General features: G+C 38.6%; 1 protein-coding gene across 5 annotated transcripts in view; it reads left to right on the top strand.

Annotated features, from left to right (window-relative positions):
• Positions 1–24,587, top strand: part of GPALPP1 (GPALPP motifs containing 1) — a 49,518-nt gene extending 24,931 nt beyond the window's left edge. For 4 of the 5 annotated variants that reach the window (XM_033176982.1, XM_033176981.1, XM_033176978.1 and 1 more), the window contains 4 exons: positions 238–402; positions 11,454–11,552; positions 18,777–18,995; positions 20,235–21,284. In XM_033176982.1, the coding sequence (XP_033032873.1) occupies positions 238–402; positions 11,454–11,552; positions 18,777–18,995 (483 nt within the window). In that variant the 3' untranslated portion in view covers positions 20,235–21,284. Of the gene's footprint in view, positions 1–237; positions 403–11,453; positions 11,553–18,776; positions 18,996–20,234; positions 21,285–24,211 lie in introns of those variants that run through there. The other variant, XM_033176979.1, reaches the window with a different exon arrangement.
• The last annotated feature ends 844 nt before the right edge of the window (positions 24,588–25,431 follow it).

Here is a 25,431-nt window from a genome sequence, read left to right as displayed (position 1 = left end):
ATATTTTGTTTTTATGTATAACATTTTTTTAAAAATTTAGGAGTTAGAACCCAGAAACTCTAAAAGAAAAGTAACAAATTAGATGAAAGTCTTTGTAACGTATGTGACAAACATATGTGACAAAAACATAAGTAACTTTTAAACTTCAATTGCATGACATAGTTGCTTGTACATACATATGTACTCATCTTATACACGATACATACTTTCTATGCTACATTTTTTTTTCTATTAAAGGATTCATCTAAACCCATTGTAAGAGAGTCATGGATGACTGAACTTCCTCCAGAAATGAAAGACTTTGGTCTTGGGCCAAGGACTTTTAAGAGAAGAGCTGATGACACATCTGGGGATCGATCAATCTGGACAGATACTCCAGCTGATAGGGAAAGGAAAGCTAAGGTGAGAGGCTTTGTTTGTTTGTTCATGCATTTCTGTTCATGTTGGCTGGATTTTGAAAAGATACAATGCAAAATTATTTAAGGGTACTATTTTTTTAAATTATGATTCCAAAAGGATAATACAGATTTTCCTCTGGAGCAAGATTATGAGGAAGGAAAATGACACCAATTGCTTGCTGTTTACTTACTATTTCCTAATAAACGGTCTCATTTAAACCTCAAGAAAACTCTGAGACATAGGTATAATGACCTTGTTTTATAGATGGAGAAACTATCCTCTATGAGGTCAACGTTTCTAGGGTCACAAAGCTAGTAAGTATGAAAAATAATCTCATTTTAGACCTGGTCAAAAAGACCAGATTCCCTGGTCTTTTTACACCATACTATCTTTATGATCATATATCTTTTAAAATATTTTAGGAAAAAAAAAAAAAGCTGCAGATTAACCGAGCAAATTGAATGGTGTCTAGAGGATCTCTCTCAAAATGACCATATCTCAGGTGCACTAAACTTAATGTTACTGTCAAGATAGACAAGAACCACTGTCATTAATACATTAAGTTATCCAAAAAATACCAGCTGGCTGCAGTGGCTCATGCCTGTAATCCCAACACTTTCTGAGGCCAAGGCGGGCGGATCACCTAAAGTTAGGAGTTCGAGACCAGCCTGGTCAACATGGTGAAACCCTGTCTCTACTAAAAATAAAAAAATTAGCCGGGCATGGTGGCATGCGCCTATAATCCCAGCTACTTGGGAAGCTGAGGCAGGAGAATCACTTGAACCCAGGAGGTGGAGGCTGCAGTGAGCCAAGCCACTGCACTCCAGCCTGGGCAATAGAGCAAAACTCCATCTCAAAAAAAAAAAAAAAAAAAAAACCCAGAAGTCTGTATGCATAAAATGCATTATTTTTAATTTTCTCTTCTTGAATCTTTTTCTGTTACAAAATATTTCATTGTATATTAGGAATTAAACCAGTATCCCCAATACTACTCCTTCAATTTAATCCATCTGTGGGTTTTGGTTTTTTCTTTTTGTTTTTTTGTTTGTTTGTTTGTTTGTTTGTTTTTTAAGAGACAGGGTGTCTCTATCACCCAGGTTGGACTGCAGTGGTGCAGTCATAGCTCACTGCAGCCCTCAAACTTCTGGACTCAGGTGATCCTCCTGCCTCAGCCTCCTGAGGAGCTGAGACTGCAGGCACACAACTAATTTTTTTATTTTTTATTTTTGTAGAGACAAGGCCTTGCTATGTTGTCCAGGCTAGTCTCAAACTCCTGGGCTCAAGCAATCCTCCCAAAGTGCTGGGATTACAGGCGTGAGCCACTATGCATAGCCTCTCTCTAAAGGTTTTATTTTATTTTTTTATTTTATTCTATTTTTTATTATACTTTAAGTTCTAGGGTACATGTGCATAATGTGCAGGTTTGTTACATATGTATACTTGTGCCATGTTGGTGTGCTGCACCCATCAACTCGTCAGCACCCATCAACTCGTCATTTATATCAGGTATAACTCCCAGTGCAATCCCTCCCCCCTCCCCCCTCCCCATGATAGGCCCCGGTGTGTGATGTTCCACTTCCCGAGTCCAAGTGATCTCATTGTTCAATTCCCACCTATGAGTGAGAACATGCGGTGTTTGGTTTTCTGTTCTTGTGATAGTTTGCTAAGAATGATGGTTTCCAGCTGCATCCATGTTCCTACAAAGGACGCAAACTCATCCTTTTTTATGGCTGCATAATATTCCGTGGTGTATATGTGCCACATTTTCTTAAGCCAGTCTGTCGCAGATGGACATTTGGGTTGATTCCAAGTCTTTGCTATCGTGAATAGTGCCGCAATAAACATACGTGTGCATGTGTCTTTATAGCAGCATGATTTATAATCCTTTGGGTATAACCCAGTAGTGGGATGGCTGGGTCATATGGTACATCTAGTTCTAGATCCTTGAGGAATCGCCATACTGTTTTCCATAATGGTTGAACTAGTTTACAATCCCACCAACAGTGTAAAAGTGTTCGCATTTCTCCACATCCTCTCCAGCACCTGTTGTTTCCTGACTTTTTAATGATTGCCATTCTAACTGGTGTGAGATGGTATCTCATTGTGGTTTTGATTTGCATTTCTCTGATGGCCAGTATGATGAGCATTTTCTCTTGTGTCTGTTGGCTGTATGAGTGTCTTCTTTTGAAAAATGTCTGTTCATATCCTTTGCCCACTTTTTGATGGGGTTGTTTGTTTTTTTCTTGTAAATTTGAGTTCTTTGTAGATTCTGGATATTAGCCCTTTGTCAGATGAGTAGATTGCAAAAATTTTCTCCCATTCTGTAGGTTGCCTGTTCACTCTGATGGTAGTTTCTTTTGCTGTGCAGAAGCTCTTTAGTTTAATTAGATCCCATTTGTCAATTTTGGCTTTTGCTGCCGTTGCTTTTGGTGATTTAAACATGAAGTCCTTGCCCATGCCTATGTCCTGAATGGTACTACCTAGGTTTTCTTCTAGGGTTTTTATGGTATTAGGTCTAACATTTAAGTCTCTAATCCATCTTGAATTAATTTTCGTATAAGGAGTAAGGAAAGGATCCAGTTTCAGCTTTCTACTTACGGCTAGCCAATTTTCCAGCACCATTTATTAAATAGGGAATCCTTTCCCCATTTCTTGTTTCTCTCAGGTTTGTCAAAGATCAGATGGCTGTAGATGTGTGGTATTATTTCTGAGGACTCTGTTCTGTTCCATTGGTCTATATCTCTGTTTTGGTACCAGTACCATGCTGTTTTGGTTACTGTAGCCTTGTAGTATAGTTTGAAGTCAGGTAGCGTGATGCCTCCAGCTTTGTTCTTTTGACTTAGGATTGTCTTGGCAATGCGGGCTCTTTTTTGATTCCATATGAACTTTAAAGCAGTTTTTTCCAATTCTGTGAAGAAACTCATTGGTAGCTTGATGGGGATGGCATTGAATCTATAAATAACCTTGGGCAGTGTGGCCATTTTCATGGTATTGATTCTTCCTATCCATGAGCATGGTATGTTCTTCCATTTGTTAGTGTCCTCTTTGATTTCACTGAGCAGTGGTTTGTAGTTCTCCTTGAAGAGGTCCTTTACATCCCTTGTAAGTTGGATTCCTAGGTATTTTTCTCTTTGAAGCAATTGTGAATGGAAGTTCATTCATGATTTGGCTCTCTGTTTGTCTGTTACTGGTGTATAAGAATGCTTGTGATTTTTGCACATTGATTTTGTATCCTGAGACTTTGCTGAAGTTGCTTATCAGCTTAAGGAGATTTTGGGCTGAGACAATGGGGTTTTCTAAATATACAATCATGTCATCTGCAAACAGGGACAATTTGACTTCTTCTTTTCCTAACTCGATATCTTTTATTTCTTTCTCTTGCCTGATTGCCCTAGCCAGAACTTCCAACACTATGTTGAATAGGAGTGGTGAGAGAGGGCATCCCTGTCTTGTGCCAGTTTTCAAAGGGAATTTTTCCAGTTTTTGCCCATTCAGTATGATATTGGCTGTGGGTTTGTCATAAATAGCTCTTATATTTTGAGGTACGTTCCATCAATACCGAATTTATTGAGCGTTTTTAGCATGAAGGGCTGTTGAATTTGGTCAAAAGCCTTTTCTGCATCTATTGAGATAATCATGTGGTTCTTGTCTTTGGTTCTGTTTATATGCTGGATTACGTTTATTGATTTGCGAATGTTGAACCAGCCTTGCATCCCAGGGATGAAGCCCACTTGATCATGCTGGATAAGCTTTTTGATGTGCTGCTGAATCCGGTTTGCCAGTATTTTATTGAGGATTTTTGCATCGATGTTCATCAGGGATATTGGTCTAAAATTCTCTTTTTTTGTTGTGTCTCTGCCAGGCTTTGGTATCAGGATGATGTTGGCCTCATAAAATGAGTTAGGGAGGATTCCTTCTTTTTCTATTGATTGGAATAGTTTCAGAAGGAATGGTACCCGCTCCTCCTTGTACCTCTGGTAGAATTCAGCTGTGAATCCATCTGGTCCTGGACTTTTTTTGGTGGGTAGGCTATTAATTATTGCCTCAATTTCAGAGCCTGCTATTGGTCTATTCAGGGATTCAACTTCTTCCTGGTTTAGTCTTGGGAGAGTGTAAGTGTCCAGGAATTATCCATTTCTTCTAGATTTTCTAGTTGATTTGCGTAGAGGTGTTTATAGTATTCTCTGATGGTAGTTTCTATTTCTGTGGGGTCCGTGGTGATCCCCTTTATCATTTTTTATTGCGTCTATTTGATTCTTCTCTCTTTTCTTCTTTATTGGTCTTGCTAGCGGTCTGTCAATTTTGTTGATTTTTCAAAAAACCAACTCCTGGATTCATTGATTTTTTGGAGGGTTTTTTGTGTCTCTATCTCCTTCAATTCTCCTCTGATCTTAGTATTTCTTGCCTTCTGCTAGCTTTTGAATGTGTTTGCTCTTGCTTCTCCAGTTCTTTTAATTGTGATGTTAGAGTGTCAATTTTAGATCTTTCCAGCTTGTCTTGTGGGCATTTAGTGCTATAAATTTCCCTCTACACACTGCTTTAAATGTGTCCCAGAGATTCTGGTATGTTGTATCTTTGTTCTCATTGGTTTCAAAGAACATCTTTATTTCTGCCTTCATTTCGTTACGTACCCAGTAGTCATTCAGGAGCAGGTTGTTCAGTTTCCATGTAGTTGAGTGGTTTTGATTGGGTTTCTTAGTCCTGAGTTCTAGTTTGATTGCACTGTGGTCTGAGAGACAGTTTGTTATAATTTCTGTTCTTTTACATTTGCTGAGGAGTGCTTTACTTCAATTATGTGGTCAATTTTGGAATAAGTGCGATGTGGTGCTGAGAAGAATGTATATTCTGTTGATCTGGGGTGGAGAGTTCTATAGATGTCTATTAGTCTGCTTGGTGCAGAGATGAGTTCAATTCCTGGATATCCTTGTTAACTTTCTGTCTCGTTGATCTGTCTAATGTTGACAGTGGAGTGTTGAAGTCTCCCATTATTATTGTATGGGAGTCTAAGTCTCTTTGTAAGTCCCTAAGGACTTGCTTTATGAATTTGGGTGCTCCTGTATTGGGTGCATATATATTTAGGATAGTTAGCTCTTCCTGTTGAATTGATCCGTTTACCATTATGTAATGGCCTTCTTTGTCTCTTTTGATCTTTGATGGTTTAAAGTCTATTTTATCAGAGACTAGGATTGTAACCCCTGCTTTTTTTTGTTCTCCATTTGCTTGGTAGATCTTCCTCCATCCCTTTATTTTGAGCCTATGTATGTCTCTGCATGTGAGATGGGTCTCCTGAATACAGCAGACTGATGGGTCTTGACTCTTTATCCAGTTTGCCAGTCTGTGTCTTTTAATTGGAGCATTTAGTCCATTTACATTTAAGGTTAATATTGTTATGTGTGAAGTTGATCCTGCCATTATGATACTAACTGGTTATTTTGCTCGTTAGTTGATGCAGTTTCTTCCTAGCCTCGATGGTCTTTACATTTTGGCATGTTTTTGCAATGGCTGGTACCGGTTGTTCTTTCCATGTTTAGGGCTTCCGTCAGGGTCTCTTGTAAGGCAGGCCTGGTGATGACAAAATCTCTAAGCATTTGCTTATCTGTAAAGGATTTTATTTCTCCTTCACTGATGAAACTTAGTTTGGCTGGATATGAAATTCTGGGTTGAAAATTCTTTTCTTTAAGAATGTTGAATATTGGCCCCCACTCTCTTCTGGCTTGTAGAGTTTCTGCCGAGAGATCTGCTGTTAGTCTGATGGGCTTCCCTTTGTGGGTAACCCGACCTTTCTCTCTGGCTGCCCTTAAGATTCTTTCCTTCATTTCAACTTTGGTAAATTTGGCAATTATGTGTCTTGGAGTTGCTCTTCTCGAGGAGTATCTTTGTGGTGTTCTCTGTATTTCCTGAATTTGAATGTTGGCCTGCCCTACTAGGTTGGGGAAGTTATCCTGGATGATATCCTGAAGAGTGTTTTCCAACTTGGTTCCATTTTCCCCCTCACTTTCAGGCACCCCAATCAGACGTAGATTTGGTCTTTTTACATAATCCCATACTTCTTGCAGGCTTTGTTAATTTCTTTTTCTGCTTTTTTCTTTTGGTTTCTCTTCTCGCTTCATTTCATTCATTTGATCCTCAATCGCTGATACTCTTTCTTCCAGTTGATCGAGTCGGTTATTGAAGCTTGTAGATTTGTCACGTATTTCTCGTGTCATGGTTTTCATCTCTGTCATTTCATTTATGACCTTCTCTGCATTAATTATTCTAGCTATCAATTCTTCCACTCTTTTTTCAAGATTTTTAGTTTCTTTGCGCTGGGTACGTAATTCCTCCTTTAGCTCTGAGAAGTTTGATGGACTGAAGCCTTCTTCTCTCATCTCGTCAAAGTCATTCTCTGACCAGCTTTGATCCGTTGCTGGCGATGAGCTGCACTCCTTTGCAGGGGGAGATGCGCTCTTATTTTTTGAATTTCCAGCTTTTCTGCCTGCTTCTTCCCCATCTTTGTGGTTTTATCTGCCTCTGGTCTTTGATGATGGTGACGTACTAATGGGGTTTTGGTATAGGTGTTCTTCCTGTTTGATAGTTTTCCTTCTAATAGTCAGGACCCTCAGCTGTAGGTCTGTTGGAGATTGCTTGAGGTCCACTCCAGACCCTGTTTGCCTGGTTATCAGCAGCAGAGGTTGCAGAAGATAGAATATTGCTGAACAGCGAGTGTACCTGTCTGATTCTTACTTTGGGAGCTTCCTCACAGGGGTGTACTCCACCCTGTGAGGTGTGGGGTGTCAGACTGCCCCTAGTGGGGGATGTCTCCCAGTTAGGCTACTCAGGGGTCAGGGACCCACTTGATCAGGCAGTCTGTCCGTTCTCAGATCTCAACCTCCGTGTTGGGGGATCCACTGCTCTCTTCAAAGCTGTCAGACAGAGTCGTTCGCGTCTGCACAGGCCTCTGCTGCTTCCCCTGTTGTTGTTTAGCTGTGCCCTGTCCCCAGAGGTGGAGTCTACAGAGACAGGCAAGTTTCCTTGAGCTGCTGTGAGCTCCACCCAGTTCGAGCTTCCCAGCTGCTTTGTTTACCTACTTAAGCCTCAGCAATGGCGGGCGCCCCTCCCCCAGCCTCGCTGCTGCCTTGCGGTTAGATCGCAGACTGCTGTGCTAGCAATGAGGGAGGCTACGTGGGCGTGGGACCCTCCCGGCCAGGTGTGGGTATAATCTCCTGGTGTGCCCGTTTGCTTAAAGCACAGTATTGGGGTGGGAATTACCCGATTTTCCAGGTGTTGTGTGTCTCAGTTCCCCTGGCTAGGAAAAGGGATTCCCTTCCCCCTTGCGCTTCCCAGGTGAGGCCATGCCTTGCCCTGCTTCAGCTCTCGCTGGTCGGGCTGCAGCAGCTGACCAGCACTGATTGTCCGGCACTCCCCAGTGAGATGACCCCAGTACCTCAGTTGAAAATGCAGAAATCACCGGTCTGTGTCGTTCGTGCTGGGAGTTGGAGACTGGAGCTCTTCCTATTCGGCCATCTTGCTCCGCCCCTCAAGGTTTTAATTTCTGTAAGACATCCCATTCGATTCTCAAATGCTTGACTAATTGTCACTTTATAATTATAAATTCATCAGTTCTGACTAAAGCAGTTCCACACTTAGTTCATTCCACTAGCTCTGTTTATATTACTCATCAGTACCTAGAATTATCAGGATTTCTGTTTTCAATCTGGAATGGACTAGCTCTGTTTATATTACTCATCAGTACCTAGAATTATCAGGATTTCTGTTTTTAATCTGGAATCATCAATTTTCCTGTTCTATCAGGAATTGTATTTGGTTGCAGGTGATAGAAAGAGGCAAGAGCTCCTTAAGGACTTTTCATTTTACTGGAGAATTGCCTGTGAAATAAACAGTGGTACCCTTAAAGTGTGGAGGGCATGTTGCAGTCTCCACACTTGAGCACCCTGCCTGCATAGTAGGCAACATTATGCATAATTTCTTTTTTGTCCTAAGATTAAAGAGAATCTGCCGGGCGCGGTGGCTCACGCCTGTAATCCCAGCACTTTGGGAGGCCGAGGCGGGCGGATCACAAGGTCAGGAGATCGAGACCATGGTGAAACCCCGTCTCTACTAAAAATACAAAAAAATTAGCCGGGCGCGGTTGCGGGCGCCTGTAGTCCCAGCTACTCAGGAGGCTGAGGCAGGAGAATGGCGTGAACCCGGGAGGCGGAGCTTGCAGTGAGCCGAGATCCGGCCACAGCACTCCAGCCTGGGCGGCAGAGCGAGACTCCGCCTCAAAAAAAAAAAAAAAAAAGAGAATCTGAGAGTTATAATAGGAAGGTGAGGCGAACCAACACACATAGGGGGAGGCCGCAAAGGATGTGGATCCAAGAGAGCCACAAAAACCTTGAAAGGCTGGTATTGGAATGCCTATTATTTCTTAGCTGGTTTTGAAATAATAATTATTTATTGGAGTTTTTATAATTTAGCCTTTAAGATTGTCTCCAAAAAAACAATTAATTCCCTTGCTTACATGCCTTTTGATTTGTGTCCTTATTTATTTGTTCTTTTTTATATCCTGTTTCTCACTGTAGATGAATAGATGTCTAGCTTACAGCCAGATATGTAGGGAGTCTTCCTTGGAGGAAAATATCATGGAATAACGGAACACATGGAAACCAGGCTATATTGTTTGAACTTAAGAGATTTTAATCCCTATGACTGAGTTCTTTAGACCTGGTCATTCTTTTCTGTGCTGAAATGTTTTGTTTAGTATTTACATTGGACTCATAAAGGGATTATTAATAAGTCTTAAATTTTATATAACACTACATTACAGAATATAGTACCACAGACATATATTTATGTTACAAACTATATAGTATCACAGAGCTATTCATTTTCTGTTGTCTTTGATCCTGTGTAAAGTTTATGACTAATTTTTATAACAGATCTTAGCCGTATTTCCTTCTTGATAGGTTCCCTCCACTCCATCCTACTTCTTATATTTGATTTTCCAGCATACCTCTCATACCTCTACTGTTCTCACATTAATTTAGCCAATATGGCCTAAAAGAAGATTGCTCTTGGCCGGGCACAGTGGCTCATACCTGTAATCCCAACACTTTGGGAGGCTGAGGTGGGTGGATCACAAGGTCAGGAGATCAAGACCATCCTGGCTAACACGGTGAAACCCTGTCTCTACTAAAAATACAAAAAATTAACCAGGCATGGTGGCGGGCACCTGTAGTCCCAGCTACTCAGGAGACTGAGGCAGGAGAATGGTGTGAATCCAGGAGGCAGATCTTGCAGGGAGCCGAGATTGCGCCACTGCACTCCAGCCTGGGCAACAGAGTAAGACTCCGTCTAAAAAAAAAAAAAAAAAAAAAAAGAATGCTCTTTAGAAAGTAATGAAAGTGTTTTACATACATTAATTGAATGAGATCAGTTAATTCCTCACTGTCCAGTCTTGACAATATCTACTACCTCTTAATATTAAATGGTTAGGTTTTTATTTCCATTGTACCATAACATCACTTTTCTTTTTTTATAAGTAAAACATCTATTTTCTGGGAAAATGTAGAAATGAACTATTTCTATGTTTTTAACTTACTTTATTAAATACAGTGTTGTTTTAGTCCATGAGGCCTTCTAAGCAAATAAAAATAAGAATATGCTTAGAGACTAGTGGTTTTCAGTAGTTTTTATATGGGCCTCCCCCATTCCTGCTTGGGAGCATATGCTCTAGAATATTACTGTAACATTTTTTCTAAATAAAATGTGTTAGACTAGACACTTCACGTGTGTGTGTGTATGCTAATATAAATGATAGTTTTGTTTCAAATTCTAGTTGTTTCTTGCTGATACATATATATATATATATATTTTTTTTTTTTTTTTTTTTTTTTTTTTTTTTTTTTTTGAGACAGAATCACTCTGTTGCCCAGGCTGGAGTACAGTGGCACCATCTTAGCTCACTGCAACCTCTGCCTTCCAGGTTCAAGCAATTCTTGTGTCTCAGCCTCCCAAATAGCCAGGACCACAAACACTCGCCACCACGCCCAGCTAATTTTTTGTATTTTAGTAGAGACAGGGGTTTCACCATGTTGCCCAGCGTGGTCTCGAACTCCTGAGCTCAGGCAGTCTGCCTGCCTCTGCCTCCCAAAGTACTAGGATTGCAGGCGTGAGCTACCACGCCCAGCCTCTTGCTGCTATATTTTGTATATTGATCTTGTATCCTGCAACTTTGCTGTACTTGCTTAGTAGTTCCAGGAGTTTTTTGGTAAATTCTTTGGAGTTTTCTACACAGTCCACAGTTTGTTACACAGTGCTAGGATCTGTGAATAAACACAATTTTTCTTTTTTTTTTTTTTCTCAAAATGTACCTTTTATTTCCTTTTCTTTGTTTTTTTGTTTGTTTGTTTTCCTACAGGGTGATTTTATTATTTTTGAAAATAGTAATGTAGGATATCTTTTTAAGCCTTATTTTCACTTTCACCTCTCACCACTGTTAGTCAAACTCATCCTGAGTTCAATAAATAGGTTGAGTGGGGTGGTTTTTTTTCTTTTCCTTGTTTTCAAGAAAATCATAGACTAGAGCAGTAACTGATCCCTTATCAAGTATGTTAATATTTTGATTTTTTTTTGTTTTATGAGACCAGTCTCACTCTGTCTCCCAGGCTGGAGTGCAGTGGAACGATTTCAGCTCACTGCAACCTCTGCCTCCCAGATTCAAGCGATTCTCCTGCCTCAGCCTCTCGAGTAGGTGGGATTACAGGTGCCCGCCACCACGCCCAGCTAACTTTTATATTTTTAGTAGAGATGAGGTTTCACCATGTTGCCCAGGCTGGTCTCGAACTCCTCACCTCAGGTGATTCGCCTGCCTCGGCCTCCCAAAGCGCTAGGATTACAGGCGTGAGTCACTCACTACGCCCGGCCAAGTATGTTAATATTTCTAATCAGAAGGGATTTCATAAACCTGGCTTAGTTGTGTCTCTTGTTACTTAATCTAAGTAAAAATAATATTTATTTTTTGTTTTATCTTAATTTTATGATTCAGTAGTGTGTTGTCTGTGTTCATTCCTCAGGAAACACAAGAAGCAAGGAAGTCATCCGGTAAGAAAGATGAAGAACATATATTATCAGGAAGAGATAAGAGACTGGCTGAGCAGGTATCTTCATACAATGTAAGTAAGAAAATAAGATATATAGAGCCAGGTGTGATGACTCTTGCCTATAATCCCAGCTACTTGGGAGGCTGAGGCAGGAGGATCACTTGAGGCCAAGAGTTCAAGACCAGCTTGGGCAACATAGCAAGACCTTGTTTCTAAAAACATTTTTTTTAATGAGCCAACTGAGTTGCGAGGATCACTTGAAAGCCTCGCTGCCCCCCAAAAAAAAAAAAAAAAAAAAGCCAGAAACAAAATATATAGCCTTTTTTCCCCTATCTTTTAGTTCTCTGTTTATTTTTTCTCTTTTGCTTATTTCTGTTTCTTTTATATGTCTACCTCTTTACCATGCACTTTTTATACATCTATCCTGAAATAAACTCTGTTGCATATATATATGTTTTTATAAAATTCTTCTGTGTTTTTCACGGATATTTCTAATTCACATTTTACATATTAAATTAGCAGAAATCTAATTATTAGAGATAGGTAGCACTTGATGAGAGAAAGCAAGACCCCTACTCACTGATGGAGAACTTCCACTTATAAATGTTTAAATTATAAATAGATTTGGAATGTTGGATGTAAATATTTAAATATGGGAGAAAAAATGTTTTTTGAATGTAGTTCAATCTAAATTTATAAACTAAACAGTCAGTATTCATTTGGCATATTATTTTGTTATCTTCTGTCTTAAAAAAAAAAAAAAGGTAAATGTTGGATGGTGCCTGCACAAAAAGAAAAGGAAAATGATAAATATCCCAGCTCAAAGAATAAATGTAAATTACTGAACCCATTGGTCCCTGAAAGGTGTTTAGGAAAATTATTTTCTGTTCCCAGTGTATTAAAGAAAATTCCATAAGCTCTAAAATATAGTTAGCTTGATTTATTGTATATATGTTGACCAGTACCACAGTGAAGCACGCTTAAAACATTTTTGGAAATTGACCAAAAACTTAGCTCACTTGAAGTATTTATGAAAACTGACCAGCTCAGAAGTCAAGTATCAACAAAATCGAAGGAATTACTATCATTCAACCCAAATTATCTGACCACAAAGAATTGAAGTTTGGATTCAGATTAACTTAAAAACCCACTATGGCCAGTTGTAGTGGCTCATGTCTATAATCCCAGTACTTTGGAATGCTGAGGCAGACAGATTGGTTGAGTCAAGCCATGGTTGTGCCACTGCACTCCAATCTGGATGGCAGAGCAAGACCTTGTCTCAAAAAAATAAAAATTTAAAAAAAAACTGGAAATCAGAAAAACTCAAAATTTAAACTTTGTATCAAAGAAAAAATGATAATGGAAATTAGAAAAATGTAGATCTGAATGACAAAAATACAACATATCACAATGTGTGGGATGCCATAGGAAGTGGTATTTAGAGGGAAAATTTAGAGCCATAATGAGTTATGTAAGAAAAGACCAATGGCTGAAGATAAATAAGCTAAGCCTTTTTCCAAACTGGCATTTCGTATCAAACTAAACAGACACGTACCCTGCTATTTTCCTCCTGGGTATTTACCTAAGACAAATGAAAACACATCCACACAAAGAGTTGAATGTGTTATTCTTAATAGCCTCAAAAAAACTTATCCAAGAATGTTCATAGACGCTTTGTTCATAATAGTTAAATACTGTAAGCAGCTCAAATGTTGATCAGTAAGAGAAAGAAAACCAAACCGTGATATAAATGAAACTACTCACCAATGAAAAGGAACACATTACAAATAAATACAACATGGATGAATCTCAAAGTCGTGCTGAGTGAAAGAAATCTTACACAAGCAAGTACATACTTCTTATTATGTTTATATGGAGCTGTACAATAAGCAAAATGCATCTATGGTGGGAAAAAAATCAGAATGCTAGTAGTTGGAATTGGGGTATGGAATTTGACTAGGAAACAGCATATGCCTGAAGTGATAGAAATGTTCCAGATCTTGACTGGATTTTGAGCTATAAAACTCATTGAATATATACTTAATATTTATGTATTTTATCATATGTATATTCATCTTAAAAATATATATATATAAACAAATATTGAACTCAAATGCATGCCTAGGTATTTAGGGGGACATGTAGTGATGTTTACAGTTTACTTTAAAATGCATCCAAAAAATTAGGGTTCTAATCTGAACCCTGAAAGCTGAAATTCCAGATACTTTCTATTCAAAGTATTAATATAGTCTTAAGACTAAGCCACTCTAGAAATCGTAGCTTTTGATAAATCGAGCAGTCTTTAAAATATTTTAATGAAGACAAAAACCAATCAAGTAGAAGTTTGGCATTAGTTTTCAATAGCCGTTACAAACCCATCTTACTCAAAAATGAATTGCTGTTGGCCAACCATGGTGGCTCACACATGTAATCCCAGCACTTTGGGGGATACTGAGATGGGAGGATCTTCTGAGGCCAAGAGATGGGCAGTATAGCAAGACCCCATCTCTGCCAAAATAAAAAGGTAAAAAATTAGCCAGGTGTGATGGCACACACTCGAAGTCCCAGCTACTTGGGAGGCTGGAGTTGGAGGATCACTTGAGCGTAGGAGTTTGAGGTTACAGTGAGCTATGACCACACCACTGCACTCCACTGCAGGGTCTACACAGAGCAAGACTCTGTCTCTAAAAAAAATTTTTTTTAATAAATAAAAAATGCTGTAAATATTGTATATTGTTAGAAAATGCAAACATTTATGTTAAATGATTAAATGTGGTAAGTCAGCAAGTTAGTCATTTAGCAGATTAATCTCTTACATCAATCGGCTGTCAGCTTTTGATTTTCAGTGAATTGACTGCTTCTAGGTGTTATTTATTATTTTATTATATTTTGGCTCTAGTTTGGTCCTGTGTGTCACAGTGTGCAAATTATCCTAAATCAGACCAACAGTAGTACACCTGAAACAACTGATAGAAAAGTTTATTTCTTTTATCATCATGAGTTTGAGCACTTGAATTATTTGGATTGATTGTATAATAATAGTCCAGTGATTTAATGTATTCCTCTGTCTCTATTGATGGCTCATTTGCTAATATAAGGAATAATCAGTACACTGAAACCTGACATCTTTGTTTCTCCATTTTTGTTTGCTATTTGTTACCTTACATACAATTTTGCTTATTGTTATAAATCATTTTCCTCAGTAGTGGCTTTAGGTAAAGTAGTAAGATCCCTACAACTCCATTCTTTCTCACATCTCCATACATCTGCTCAAACTTTGTTCTCAATTTTCTCCAGGTCTTTGTTATATATTTAGGCTTTCCCCTTCCAACTCTTGCTAGCCTGTCAACCTTCATCATTACCACCTCACTAAGGAGTTATCTCATTAGCAAGGAAAGATGTGAAAGCAAGGAAGGAAGGAGAAATGTGGAAAAATGGAGCTAAAAGATCAAGTTTTGATAGTGTAGCTTTTTTATATTTATACATACATATAATGCTACATATATGGTTTTCCATCCTAAAATTCACCTTACTACACTCCTTTGTATTGGCATCTTATCTCCTATTAATACCAAACTACTAGAAAGAATGATCCAAAAGTGGGTTCCACATCCCATGGATCACCTCTATCAGAACTTGGGCAGTAAAAGCGAGGTTTCTGAGACCCACAGTTGGCAGTTTTGATTCACTAAATCTATGATAGGACAGGCAATCTATATTTCTTTTCAACCCGTCAGTGCTGGAGACCAGCAATCTTCAAGTGTTTTTGCTTGGTATCCCCTAAAACTGTGTGTGTGTGTGGTGTGTGTGTGTGTTTTGAGACTGAGTCTCTCTCTGCTCCATTGCCCTGGCTGGAGTGCAGTGGCGTGATCTCGGCTTACTGCAATCTCCACCTCCTGGGTTTAAGTGATTCTCTTGCCTCAGACTCCCAAATAGCTGGGACTACAGGCACATACCACCATACTGGCTAATTTTTGTATTTTTAGTAGAGATGGGGTTTCACTATGTTGTCTAGGCTGATCTTGAATTCCTGACGTCAGGTCATCTGCCTACCTTGGCCTTCCAAAGTGCTGGGATTACAGGTGTGAACCACCACACCTAGCCCTAAAACTGTGTATTTTTTAATTTGACGTCTAAAATTTTTCATCATAAGAGCCAGGCATGGTGGATTATGCCTGTAATCCCAGCACTTTGGGAGGCCAAGGCGGGCAGATCATGAGGTCAGGAGTTCAAGACCAGCCTGACCAACATGGTGGAACCCCCCTCTCTACTAAACAAACAAAAATTAGCTGGGTATGGTGGCAGGCACCTGTAATCCCAGCTACTCAGGAGGCTAAGGCAGGAGAATTACTTGAACTCAGGAGGCAGAGGTTGCAGTGAGCCGAGATCCCACCATTGCCCTCCAGCCTGGAGACACAGCAAGACTCTGTAAAAAGTAAAATGTAAATTTAATTTATTCTTTTAATGAAAGACTTTTTTTCTAGTTAGTTCCTGGTCTTTAGATGAATGTTACTTATTGCCAGAATAAGACAGGTTTCATACAATGTATACTACTTGGTTGACTGGTACACTGAAACTTCAGACTTCACCACTGTACAATTCATCCATGTAACCAAAAACCACTTGTACCCCTAAAGCTGTTGAAATAAAAATAGAAACAAAAAAAATTAAGACAGATTTTATCATCAATTGTATTTTTTTATACTTCTAAGAGTTAAGAAACCAGGTTTTTATAAAGAAGTGAATGAGAATGAACCTATTTTGTTATAGCGATGTCATTCAGTTCTTTGAACAATTTGAGTTATTCTCTTAAACTCATATTGATCTATTTACAAAAACTACTATTAATAGTCTCTTAACTGTCAAGTCATTAGGATCTCCTTTGATTTTTTTCGACATTGATCCTATTAATAAGTTTCCTCATTCTTTCCAAGTCTGTGTAATGAGAATAACAACATTTAATTTACAAATACATTGTGAGGATATAGTAAATGCTCAATAAATCTAACATTTAGCATTGATTTATTGTTTCTTATATAGCCAACACTGTACTAAATCCTTTGTATTCATTAGATCATTTAATTCCTCCCTTCTTCCCTCAAATATTTAGAAATTATCATTATGACTACTACCATTTTACAGCTGGGGAAATGAGACTTAAATTACTTGCCCATTGTTACCAGTGTTGAAAGCAGCAGGACCATCATTACAATGCAGATTTTTCTGAATTTGGAACTTAAGTTTTATTTCTCCATGCTCCATGTATTGATTACCTTTTTTTTTTTTTTTTTAAGACAGAGTTTTGCTCTTGTTGCCCATGCTGGAGTGCAATGGCACGCTCTTGGCTTACCGCAACCTCTGCCTCCCGGGTTCAAGCGATTCTCCTGCCTCAGCCTCCGAGTAGCTGGGTTTACAGGCATGCGCCACCATACCCAGCTAATTTTGTATTTTTAGTAGAGACGGGGTTTCTCCATGTTGGTCAGACTGGTCTTGAACTCCCGACCTCAGGTGATCCACCCACCTTGGCCTCCCAAAGTGCTGGGATTACAGGCATGAGCCACCGCGCCCAACCTTGATTACCTATTTTTTCTTAGCAATATTTGATGCTTTTTTTTTTTTTAACCTCCTTCAATTTTGTTGAACATAAAGAACTGGAAAGCACTTGATTTGCTAATCAGTTTGTTTCTAAAGACTTTATCAATACTTATAAAATAATTAAGAGTACTTTGCATAACCCAGTATATTGAGCAGAAATGAGAAAATGCAAATAGTGTCAATTTAAATACATATTTACTAATTTATCTTTTGTACATTCTACTAAAACCTTATGGCTCCAGATTGAGTTCAGTTAATTTACGAGACATGTCTGTCACATAATCTAATTGACAAAGTCATTTCTGGTTGTCAGATCAGCCAGACCAGACTTTCTGATTCACTTTTTCCATTCAAATAAATGTGTTAATGACCATTCATGTGATACTTTGAATTCTGATCTAGGTGCCATTTTACCTTCTGGATAAAATAAGATACTGTCACTTTCAGCATTTTTTACTAGTGCCTTGTTATTTTGCTTTTACTGAGCTTTCTTCACTCCTTCCCCCTCAAGTACATTCTTTGGCAGTAGGAAGGGCCTGGAAAAGGTATGGTTGTTAAGCAAAAGTTGTCTTTTCTTCCATTATCCACTCTTCAATATATCTGAATTCAGAACATTTCAATAAAAGGTAAAAAACCCATTTCCAAAGGACCCTACACTCTTAGGAGAAATGTGTTTCAGACACAGAAGGACACAGAGCCCTCCTGTGTTTACAGTTTCTTGATTAAAGGAAGTTTCAATCATACCGGTATTTTAGATTTTTTGTCTCATACCCTGAAGACTTTTGCTTTCCTAAATAATATTCTATAGTCTCCTTTGTTAAATGAGAAAGGGCTGTAATGAAAGGGATGGCATCTTCACAAGAGGTAGTCTAGGCCAAATCGATTGTAAGAAAGACTACATGAAGAAGTAGAGAACCATGGAAAAATAACCTTAAAATTACCCATGCCTTCCTACTCCATGGACTCTACTCTGTGTAGCCCCCAGGGATATGTATACCCCACTTTGAAGGTTGCTGGTCTGTACCACCAGCATCTCCTTTTCCATCTCCCTCCCTGCTCCTTCCATCCAGGACTGTTCTGTCCTTTACCTTAGTCAGTACTCGAAGGTCTGTAATCAATCCCTCGTTTATTAAATCAATTATTTTTGCTGAAACCTTGTCTTACTAGATACATCTGAAAATGTGAACACCTACCCTAGCTAAGAAGAAAAAAAAAAAAATGAGGGAATTAAGGGAAAAAGAGAAAGAAAACTGAAAGGAACAAAAATTATCTTAGCTTATGGAACATGCCAACATATGCTGCACAGGCCTTGAATTTTACCACATCCGTGCTCTTACTACTTTTCTTTTACCTTTGTTTTTGCTTCAGCCTGACAGTGCCTTCCCTTCCTGTTCATCCATTTAGCCTTCAAAGACCAGCACATCTATGAAGTGACAATATGATTGCTCTTTCTTTCACACCCCTGTTCTTGGTTTGTACTCTGATGTTTAGTATTTAAATAACCGTAATGCTTTTCATTACATATTTTCTTTATAAATGCTGTCTTGGATTTGGAAAAAAAAAAAAAAACAACTATTGGGGTTTGTAAATAACCCTCCTTAATGTGTACCATTACTATCTAATTATTCCATTTCATGATCATATTCTGTCAATAATCTATACAAACTCTAGTTTTTATTTCTGCTCTCCTGCTCTCTCCAGGAATCAAAAAGAGCAGAATCTCTTATGGATATACATCATAAAAAGTTAAAGAGTAAGGCAGCTGAAGACAAAAATAAGCCTCAAGAGAGAATACCATTTGACCGTGATAAGGATCTCAAGGTTAATCGATTTGATGAAGCTCAGAAAAAGGCCCTAATAAAAAAATCTAGAGAACTAAACACCAGATTTTCACATGGCAAAGGCAATATGTTTTTATAAGTAAGTATATTTCAGTGAGGTATATTTTAATACTGATCAATGTGAACTTTTATAAATACTCTGTTGTCTTTAATATGGTGCTCAAATCTATTTCCTTTTATAATAGATTAAAAATTATATATTTTTATAAGTAAACAGTGATTTTTGAAAAGTCAGCCTTGTGGGATGAAAAATATGGCTTACTGGAAAAATAGCCTTTCCTTCATAATAACCTAATAGGGCATTGCTATTAAAAATGTTAAAATAAAAATTCAGCTTATGAGAAATGGCAAAGGAAGGTGTGGTTTGATACTTGAGTAAATATGCACACTTTATTAAAGATGAAGAAAGGCTTGCTAGTAGTTTGTATGTTAAACAAAATCTCAACTAGGAAATGTTTGTTGCTTAGAAAGGTCCCCTATAAGTTAAGGTTCAAAACTATTCCAATGTTCATCCATAGCCCAAGGGTTCAGAATGGTGATTAAGAAATTACATAAAGCTGGGTGCAGTGGCTCACGCCTGTAATCCCAACACTTTGGGAGTCCAGTGTGGGAGGATCACTTGAGCCCAGTAGTTTGAGACCAGCCTGCTTAAGATGGTGAGACCCCATATCTACAAAAAACTAGCCAGGTGCAGTGGAGCACACCTGTGGTCCCAGCTACTCAGCAGGCTAAGGTGGGAGGATCCCTTGAGCCCAGGAATTTGAGGCAGTAGTGAGCTGTGATTGTGCCATTGCACTCCAGCCTGGGCAACAAAGTGAGACCTCGTCTCTTTAGGAAAAAAAAAAAAAAAGAGGCCAGTGGCTCACACCTGTAATCCTAGGAGGCTTTGGGAGGCTGAGGCGGGTGGATCACCTGAGGTTGCGAGTTCGAGACCAGCCTGAACAACATGGTGAAACCCCATCTCTAATAAAAATATATTAAAAAAAAAAATTACCCAGGTGTGGTGGCACGCGCCTGTAATCCCAGCTACTTGGGAGTCTGAGGCAGAAGAATTGCTTGAGCCCGGGAGGTTACAGTGAGCCAAGATCGTGCCACTGCACTCTAGCCTGGGTGACAGGAGCGAGAGACTCCGTCTCAAAAATGAAAGAAAAAGAGAAAAAGAAAAGAAATTACATAAAAGCTGAGGTTGCTTCTTAAAATCTTCATGATTTTTAATTGTGTGAAACCTATATCAATATTCAAATGTGATTTTTGAGGGAAATATAGTTAAATTTATAAGTATTTTCCAACTTACTGAGTTTTCTTATTCTTACCTCAGGGGGATTTCCCTGTGCAATGAAGAAAAATTGAAGAATACTCTTTGTCCATCTTTATTTCTTTGTTTTTGGCTTCTTAAGATTAGAGATTATTTTAATCTTAAAAAACATAGAGATTTACCTTGTTCTTTGTGTCCTTTTAAGGTCATGTGGAAACATAAAACGAATGTTTCTTATGTAGAACAGAATATTCTATGTGCCTTTAGCTTCTGTGGAAGTATGGGGGATTATGGGCTTTTCTTCAAATGATTATTTTAAGAGGCTTCCATTCCCCCTGACTTTTGTGGTGTCTCACAAGTACCCTCTAAGGTCTGGTCAGGACTGACTGCCAAATCTCTACCACAGCCTGGACCTCCTCGTGAAATATACCGAACCTGCTCTAGAGTCAGTGTGTCAAGTCCTTCCTGTAAATCCATGACTTTGAAATGTGTTGTTATTTCCCTTTAAACTGCAGCCAGTGCATACAAATTTACTTGAAAATAGAGGGTATGGGTTTTGCCTGTTTTGTAATCAGTTTTCTTGTTTTAGTACTCAGGGCTTTTTATTTGTTGTTTAATTTTTTTAATTGTTTTTAAGTCAGAAAGATCTCTGGGTTATCTCATGTGCTAAGGAAAAACTATTTTGGTTTTTCTAACTTTAATAGTTAGTATTTCTAGGGGAGGCAATCAGGACAAGATATGCCATTAACTGTTAGCAGTGTGAAATCTGTAAGACTCAATCTCTATGATCTCAACCAAAGCTTTCTGAGTCCTGGAACTTTGCTTTGGGACAATCTTACTTTACTCATTTATATACTGTACTTAACAGTTTGTAGCTAATATATGAGGTCCTAACCTTTTTTTAGCTAATTTACGGGGGTCATATCAATCATGAATAGCCTTTTAAAAAAATTAATAATCCCTAAATACAAAAATGGAAATGGAAAATTTATAATCATGACCCTTCTAATTGGGAGCATTATAAGTTTGCAATGCTTTAAGCACTGCCTCTTACGATGGTAAATTTATAAGATGATAAATTTTATTTAAACTATTAAACTATTGTTAAATAAATGGCAATTCTATAAGTTATATTTTCTTGCAGATTAATCCCAATTGTTCCACTAGTATTCTAGTTTTGATGAGACACAAATTTTTATTGTTGTTTATTTTTGTTTTTTTGAGAGACAGAATCTTACTCTGTCACCCAGGCTGGAGTAGAGTGCTGTGATCTCGGCTCACTGAAACCTCCACCTCCTGGGTTCAAGCAATTCTCCTGCCCAAGTAGCTGGGACTACTGTCCCAAGTAGCAGGCATGCGCCACCACATTCAGCTAATTTTTGTATTTTTTAGTAGAGATGGGGTTTCACTATATATTGTTCCAGGCTGGTCTCGAACTCCAGACCTCAGGTGATCCACCTGCCTCGGCCTCCCAAAGTGCTGGGATTACAGGCATGAGCCACCATGCCTGGCCGAGACACAAATTTTTAATGGAAAAAGATTCTGATTCCTAGTTCATGTAAGCTTTATGAAAACTGAGTAAACTATATGATGGTACAAATTATTCTTCCTCTAATAATAGCAGTACAATATAGTTTTTCCATGGCATCGGTGTAAACCATAGCAAACTAAAGGAGCGTTGCTATTAAAAAGATGAATTAGCTGGGCACGGTGGCTCACACCTGTAATCCCAGCACTTTGGGAGGCCGAGGTGGGTGGATCACCTGAGGTCAGGAGTTCGAGACCAGCCTGACCAACATGGTGAAATCCCATCTCTACTAAAAATATAAAAATTAGTCAGGCATGGTGGCGGTCGCCTGTAATCCCAGCTACTCAGGAGGCTGAAGCAGGAGAATCACTTGAACCTGGGAGGCGGAGGTTGTAGTGAGCCAAGATCGCACCACTGCACTCCAGCCTGGGCAACAAGAGCGAAGCTCCATCTCTAAATAAATAAATAAATAAATAAATAAATAAATGGATGAATTATTCTCCTAAGCAAATTGAAAAACTTTCTTACGTACTCAAAATTGAACAGAGCTACCTTTTGACTAAAAATGTCATTTTTAATGAACAGTATTTTCTGAACACAAAATTTTGTACAAGAGTATCTCCATTGCATTAATTTAATTTTGTTATAATTTTTTCCCAATGAAAGGAAAAAGTATTTTCTAGCTCCTCTTCGTTATGTAAATTCTTAACATATTTTTGATAAATTTGTATTTTTTAAAGTAAAAGTGTTATCTTTGGATACTTACTTTTCTTTGTTTTCCTCATTTAAAGAGAATAGGGATATTTCTGTATTATATATTTACTGTTTCATCCCTCAACTTTGGAGTGACCATGACCTTGGCATAAAGGAGAGAAACCTCTGCTTTCCGCCTAATGCTTCCAGAAGTTACTACCTTACTGGCTTTGGAGCTAATGCTCTTTTGTACCAACCTGAGGATAATTTTAACAAAATGTAAGGCCAGTTTCAGAGGTTGTTTTGCCCCACAGAGAGACTAATCCCAATACAAGAATATTGAAGGACAAAGTAGTTATTGCACAGGATGGAAAGGTGTTCTTTATTTCATCCCCTCCCCACTTCCGAAGCTGCAAAAGACCTAATTGAATCAAGTCTCCTTTCCATCTGGCAGAAGACATTTTAATAAGGACTTTTTAATTTCCTACATTTTTTGGCCAAGTATCATAGGAATGTGACCTCTTTTGAAATTTAAAAATGAAGAAGAAAAAAAGAGCAACACTAAGCTCATATAATGGAGCAGATACTTGTAATGTTCTTACCATCGAAGGTGCCATTTAAGTTTGTTATACTTGAAATTATATGATTTTGTCCAGCTCTCTAAATTGTCATCTCCAATAGATTTAGATGCCTCAAATAGTAACCACATTACTGGTAAGTAAATAGTGGGTTATTTGGTTTAGCAGGTGGGGAAGTAAGGAGGGATATAACAAAACACGAGAGATGGTGGGTACACCCCTAGTAAGACCGCCTTACCAGATAAATGAAATCCTTTTTGTATTGGGCACAACATAGTAAATTAACTCTTGCTCTAAAAAAAAAAAGAAAAGAAAAGAAAGGCCCTGATCTAAGAGTTTTTAATCTTGTTTAGTTGTAGCAACCACTTGACATTTAATTTATCATTTTAACATCGAATGATTCTTTGTTTTGTTTTTCGTTTTTGAGATGGAGTCTCACTCTTGTTGCCTAGGCTGGAGTGCAATGGCATGATCTCGGCTCACTGCAACCTCCACCTCCCGGGTTCAAGCGATTCTTCTGCCTCAGCCTCCCGAGTAGCTGAGACTACAGGCGCCCACCACTGCGCCTGGCTAATTTTTGTATTTTTAGTAGAGACAGGGTTTCACCATGTTAGTGAGACTGGTCTCAAACTCCTGACCTCAGGTGATCTGCCCACCTTGGCCTCCCAAAGTGCTGAGATTACAGGCGTGAGCCACCACGCCTGGCCTGAATGATTCTTTGAATTAACGATTTATTTAGAAGTGAAGTTGAGATTGGCCAGGTGCAGTGGCTCACGCCTGTAATTCTAGCACTTTGGGAGGCCAAGGCAGGCGGATTGCCTGAGCTCAGGAGTTCGAGACCAGCCTGGGCAACACGGTGAAACCCCGTCTCTACTAAAATGTAAAAAATTAGCCAGGCGTGGTGGCGGCGTGCGCCTGTAGTCCCAGCTACTCGAGAGGCTGAGGCAGAGGAATTGCTTGAACCCGGGAGGCAGAGGTTGCAGTGAGCCGAGATCACGCCACTGCACTCCAACCTGGGCAACAGAGCGAGACTCCATCTCAAAAAAAAAAAAAAGAAGTGAGGTTGAGATTTGCATGGTACCAAGGCTTACATGCTTTAGAATAGATCAATGATTATTATATAAATAATTTTATCCTAAAACATTATGGCATTTTTTGTTTCTTATTGAGGGTAGATAATGTTAATATTAAACTACTAATAGGAGGCCCTTATCACTTCTCTTTTCATTTTTTCCATGCAGTGATAGGTATTATTAGAAAAAGTTATTTGTTGAGTTACAACTAAAAGGAAGAAGTAACATGATGGAAAGTGGTTGGAGATAGCACCCAATTAACATCGACAGCCAAGTCTTCTGTTTGAGAATATTGATTTATTTTGCTTTGGCTTTTGATGCCATCGTGAGATTTAAGTCTGCAGTTTCAAAAGCTCATGCTACTTAAGAGAGGTGATTTTTGCAGCTTAAAAAATTGCTTGTGACTGCAGTATGTACACAGTTAAAAAGCTGTTCACTGCCCCTTTCAACCTGTTCATTTTGAGCTTTACTAAGAGAATGTTTTTAGGAACAGAATTCCTGAATGTAATTTTTTACGTATAAATAAAGTTTTATCTATATCTGAGAAGCTGTAGTTTTTGTTTTGTTTTAACATTATTAGCTTTTCTGAAGCAGGCAGTATTGGTAAAGATAATATTCTGCAAAGGTTTATTCCAGCCAACCAGATCGTTGTAAGCTATTGTAAAAAACAACAATAACAACTTTAACTCTAGACAACTCGTTTGCCAGGTTTTCATTATCCTAATGTAACTATACAGATATTGGCTGTCTATTTAGAAACACAAGACAGACAAACTGGAAATGCTCTTGAGAGCACTGTGGCACTGGGTTATAACCAAGATTCCACTGTTCTTCCTATCACAGGACCTGTAACAGTGGGTAGGTTTTTCTGGATTGTTTGAGTATGAGTTTCTTTGGTTTGGTCTCTCTACCTCCCAAATTGAAAGTGACCAAAAGAGATGCTTTGCAACATGAAAGCCAAGCATTGAATGATAGGAATCTGAACATGTAGGGTCAAAAGAGAACCTTTGCTTTCTCAGATCATTTCCCTATAATAAGTATTTCTTGAGGAGCTTATATGTTTGTTCATTTATTCAATAAACACTTATTAAATGCCTCAGTGCATGCTAGGTGCTAAGAACACAATGGTGAACCAGGCAGGCATAATCTTCCTCCCTGGGAGAAGCTTCTGTGCTGGTCACTTACAGGGTGTTCACAGATAAGTAAAGCAGATTCGTTGATTTGTGATTTTATATTCTAGTGGGAGAGCAGAGAAAGATCTGAGTAAAAAAGATCAAGCAACTGCATATTGTTGACAGCTGTTAGAAAACAGGGTAGTGAGAGACTAGAACCAGTAGTTGAGGATGGGTATTCTATCGAGTTAGGGTGAGAAGAAGTCTTTGAAGATG

This window comes from Trachypithecus francoisi, unplaced genomic scaffold, assembly GCF_009764315.1.
Source record: "Trachypithecus francoisi isolate TF-2019V2 unplaced genomic scaffold, Tfra_2.0 Lachesis_group18, whole genome shotgun sequence".
Lineage (NCBI taxonomy): Eukaryota > Metazoa > Chordata > Mammalia > Primates > Cercopithecidae > Trachypithecus > Trachypithecus francoisi.
Note: the sequence above shows the minus strand (reverse complement) of the source record. Positions and strands in the feature narration are given on the sequence as shown.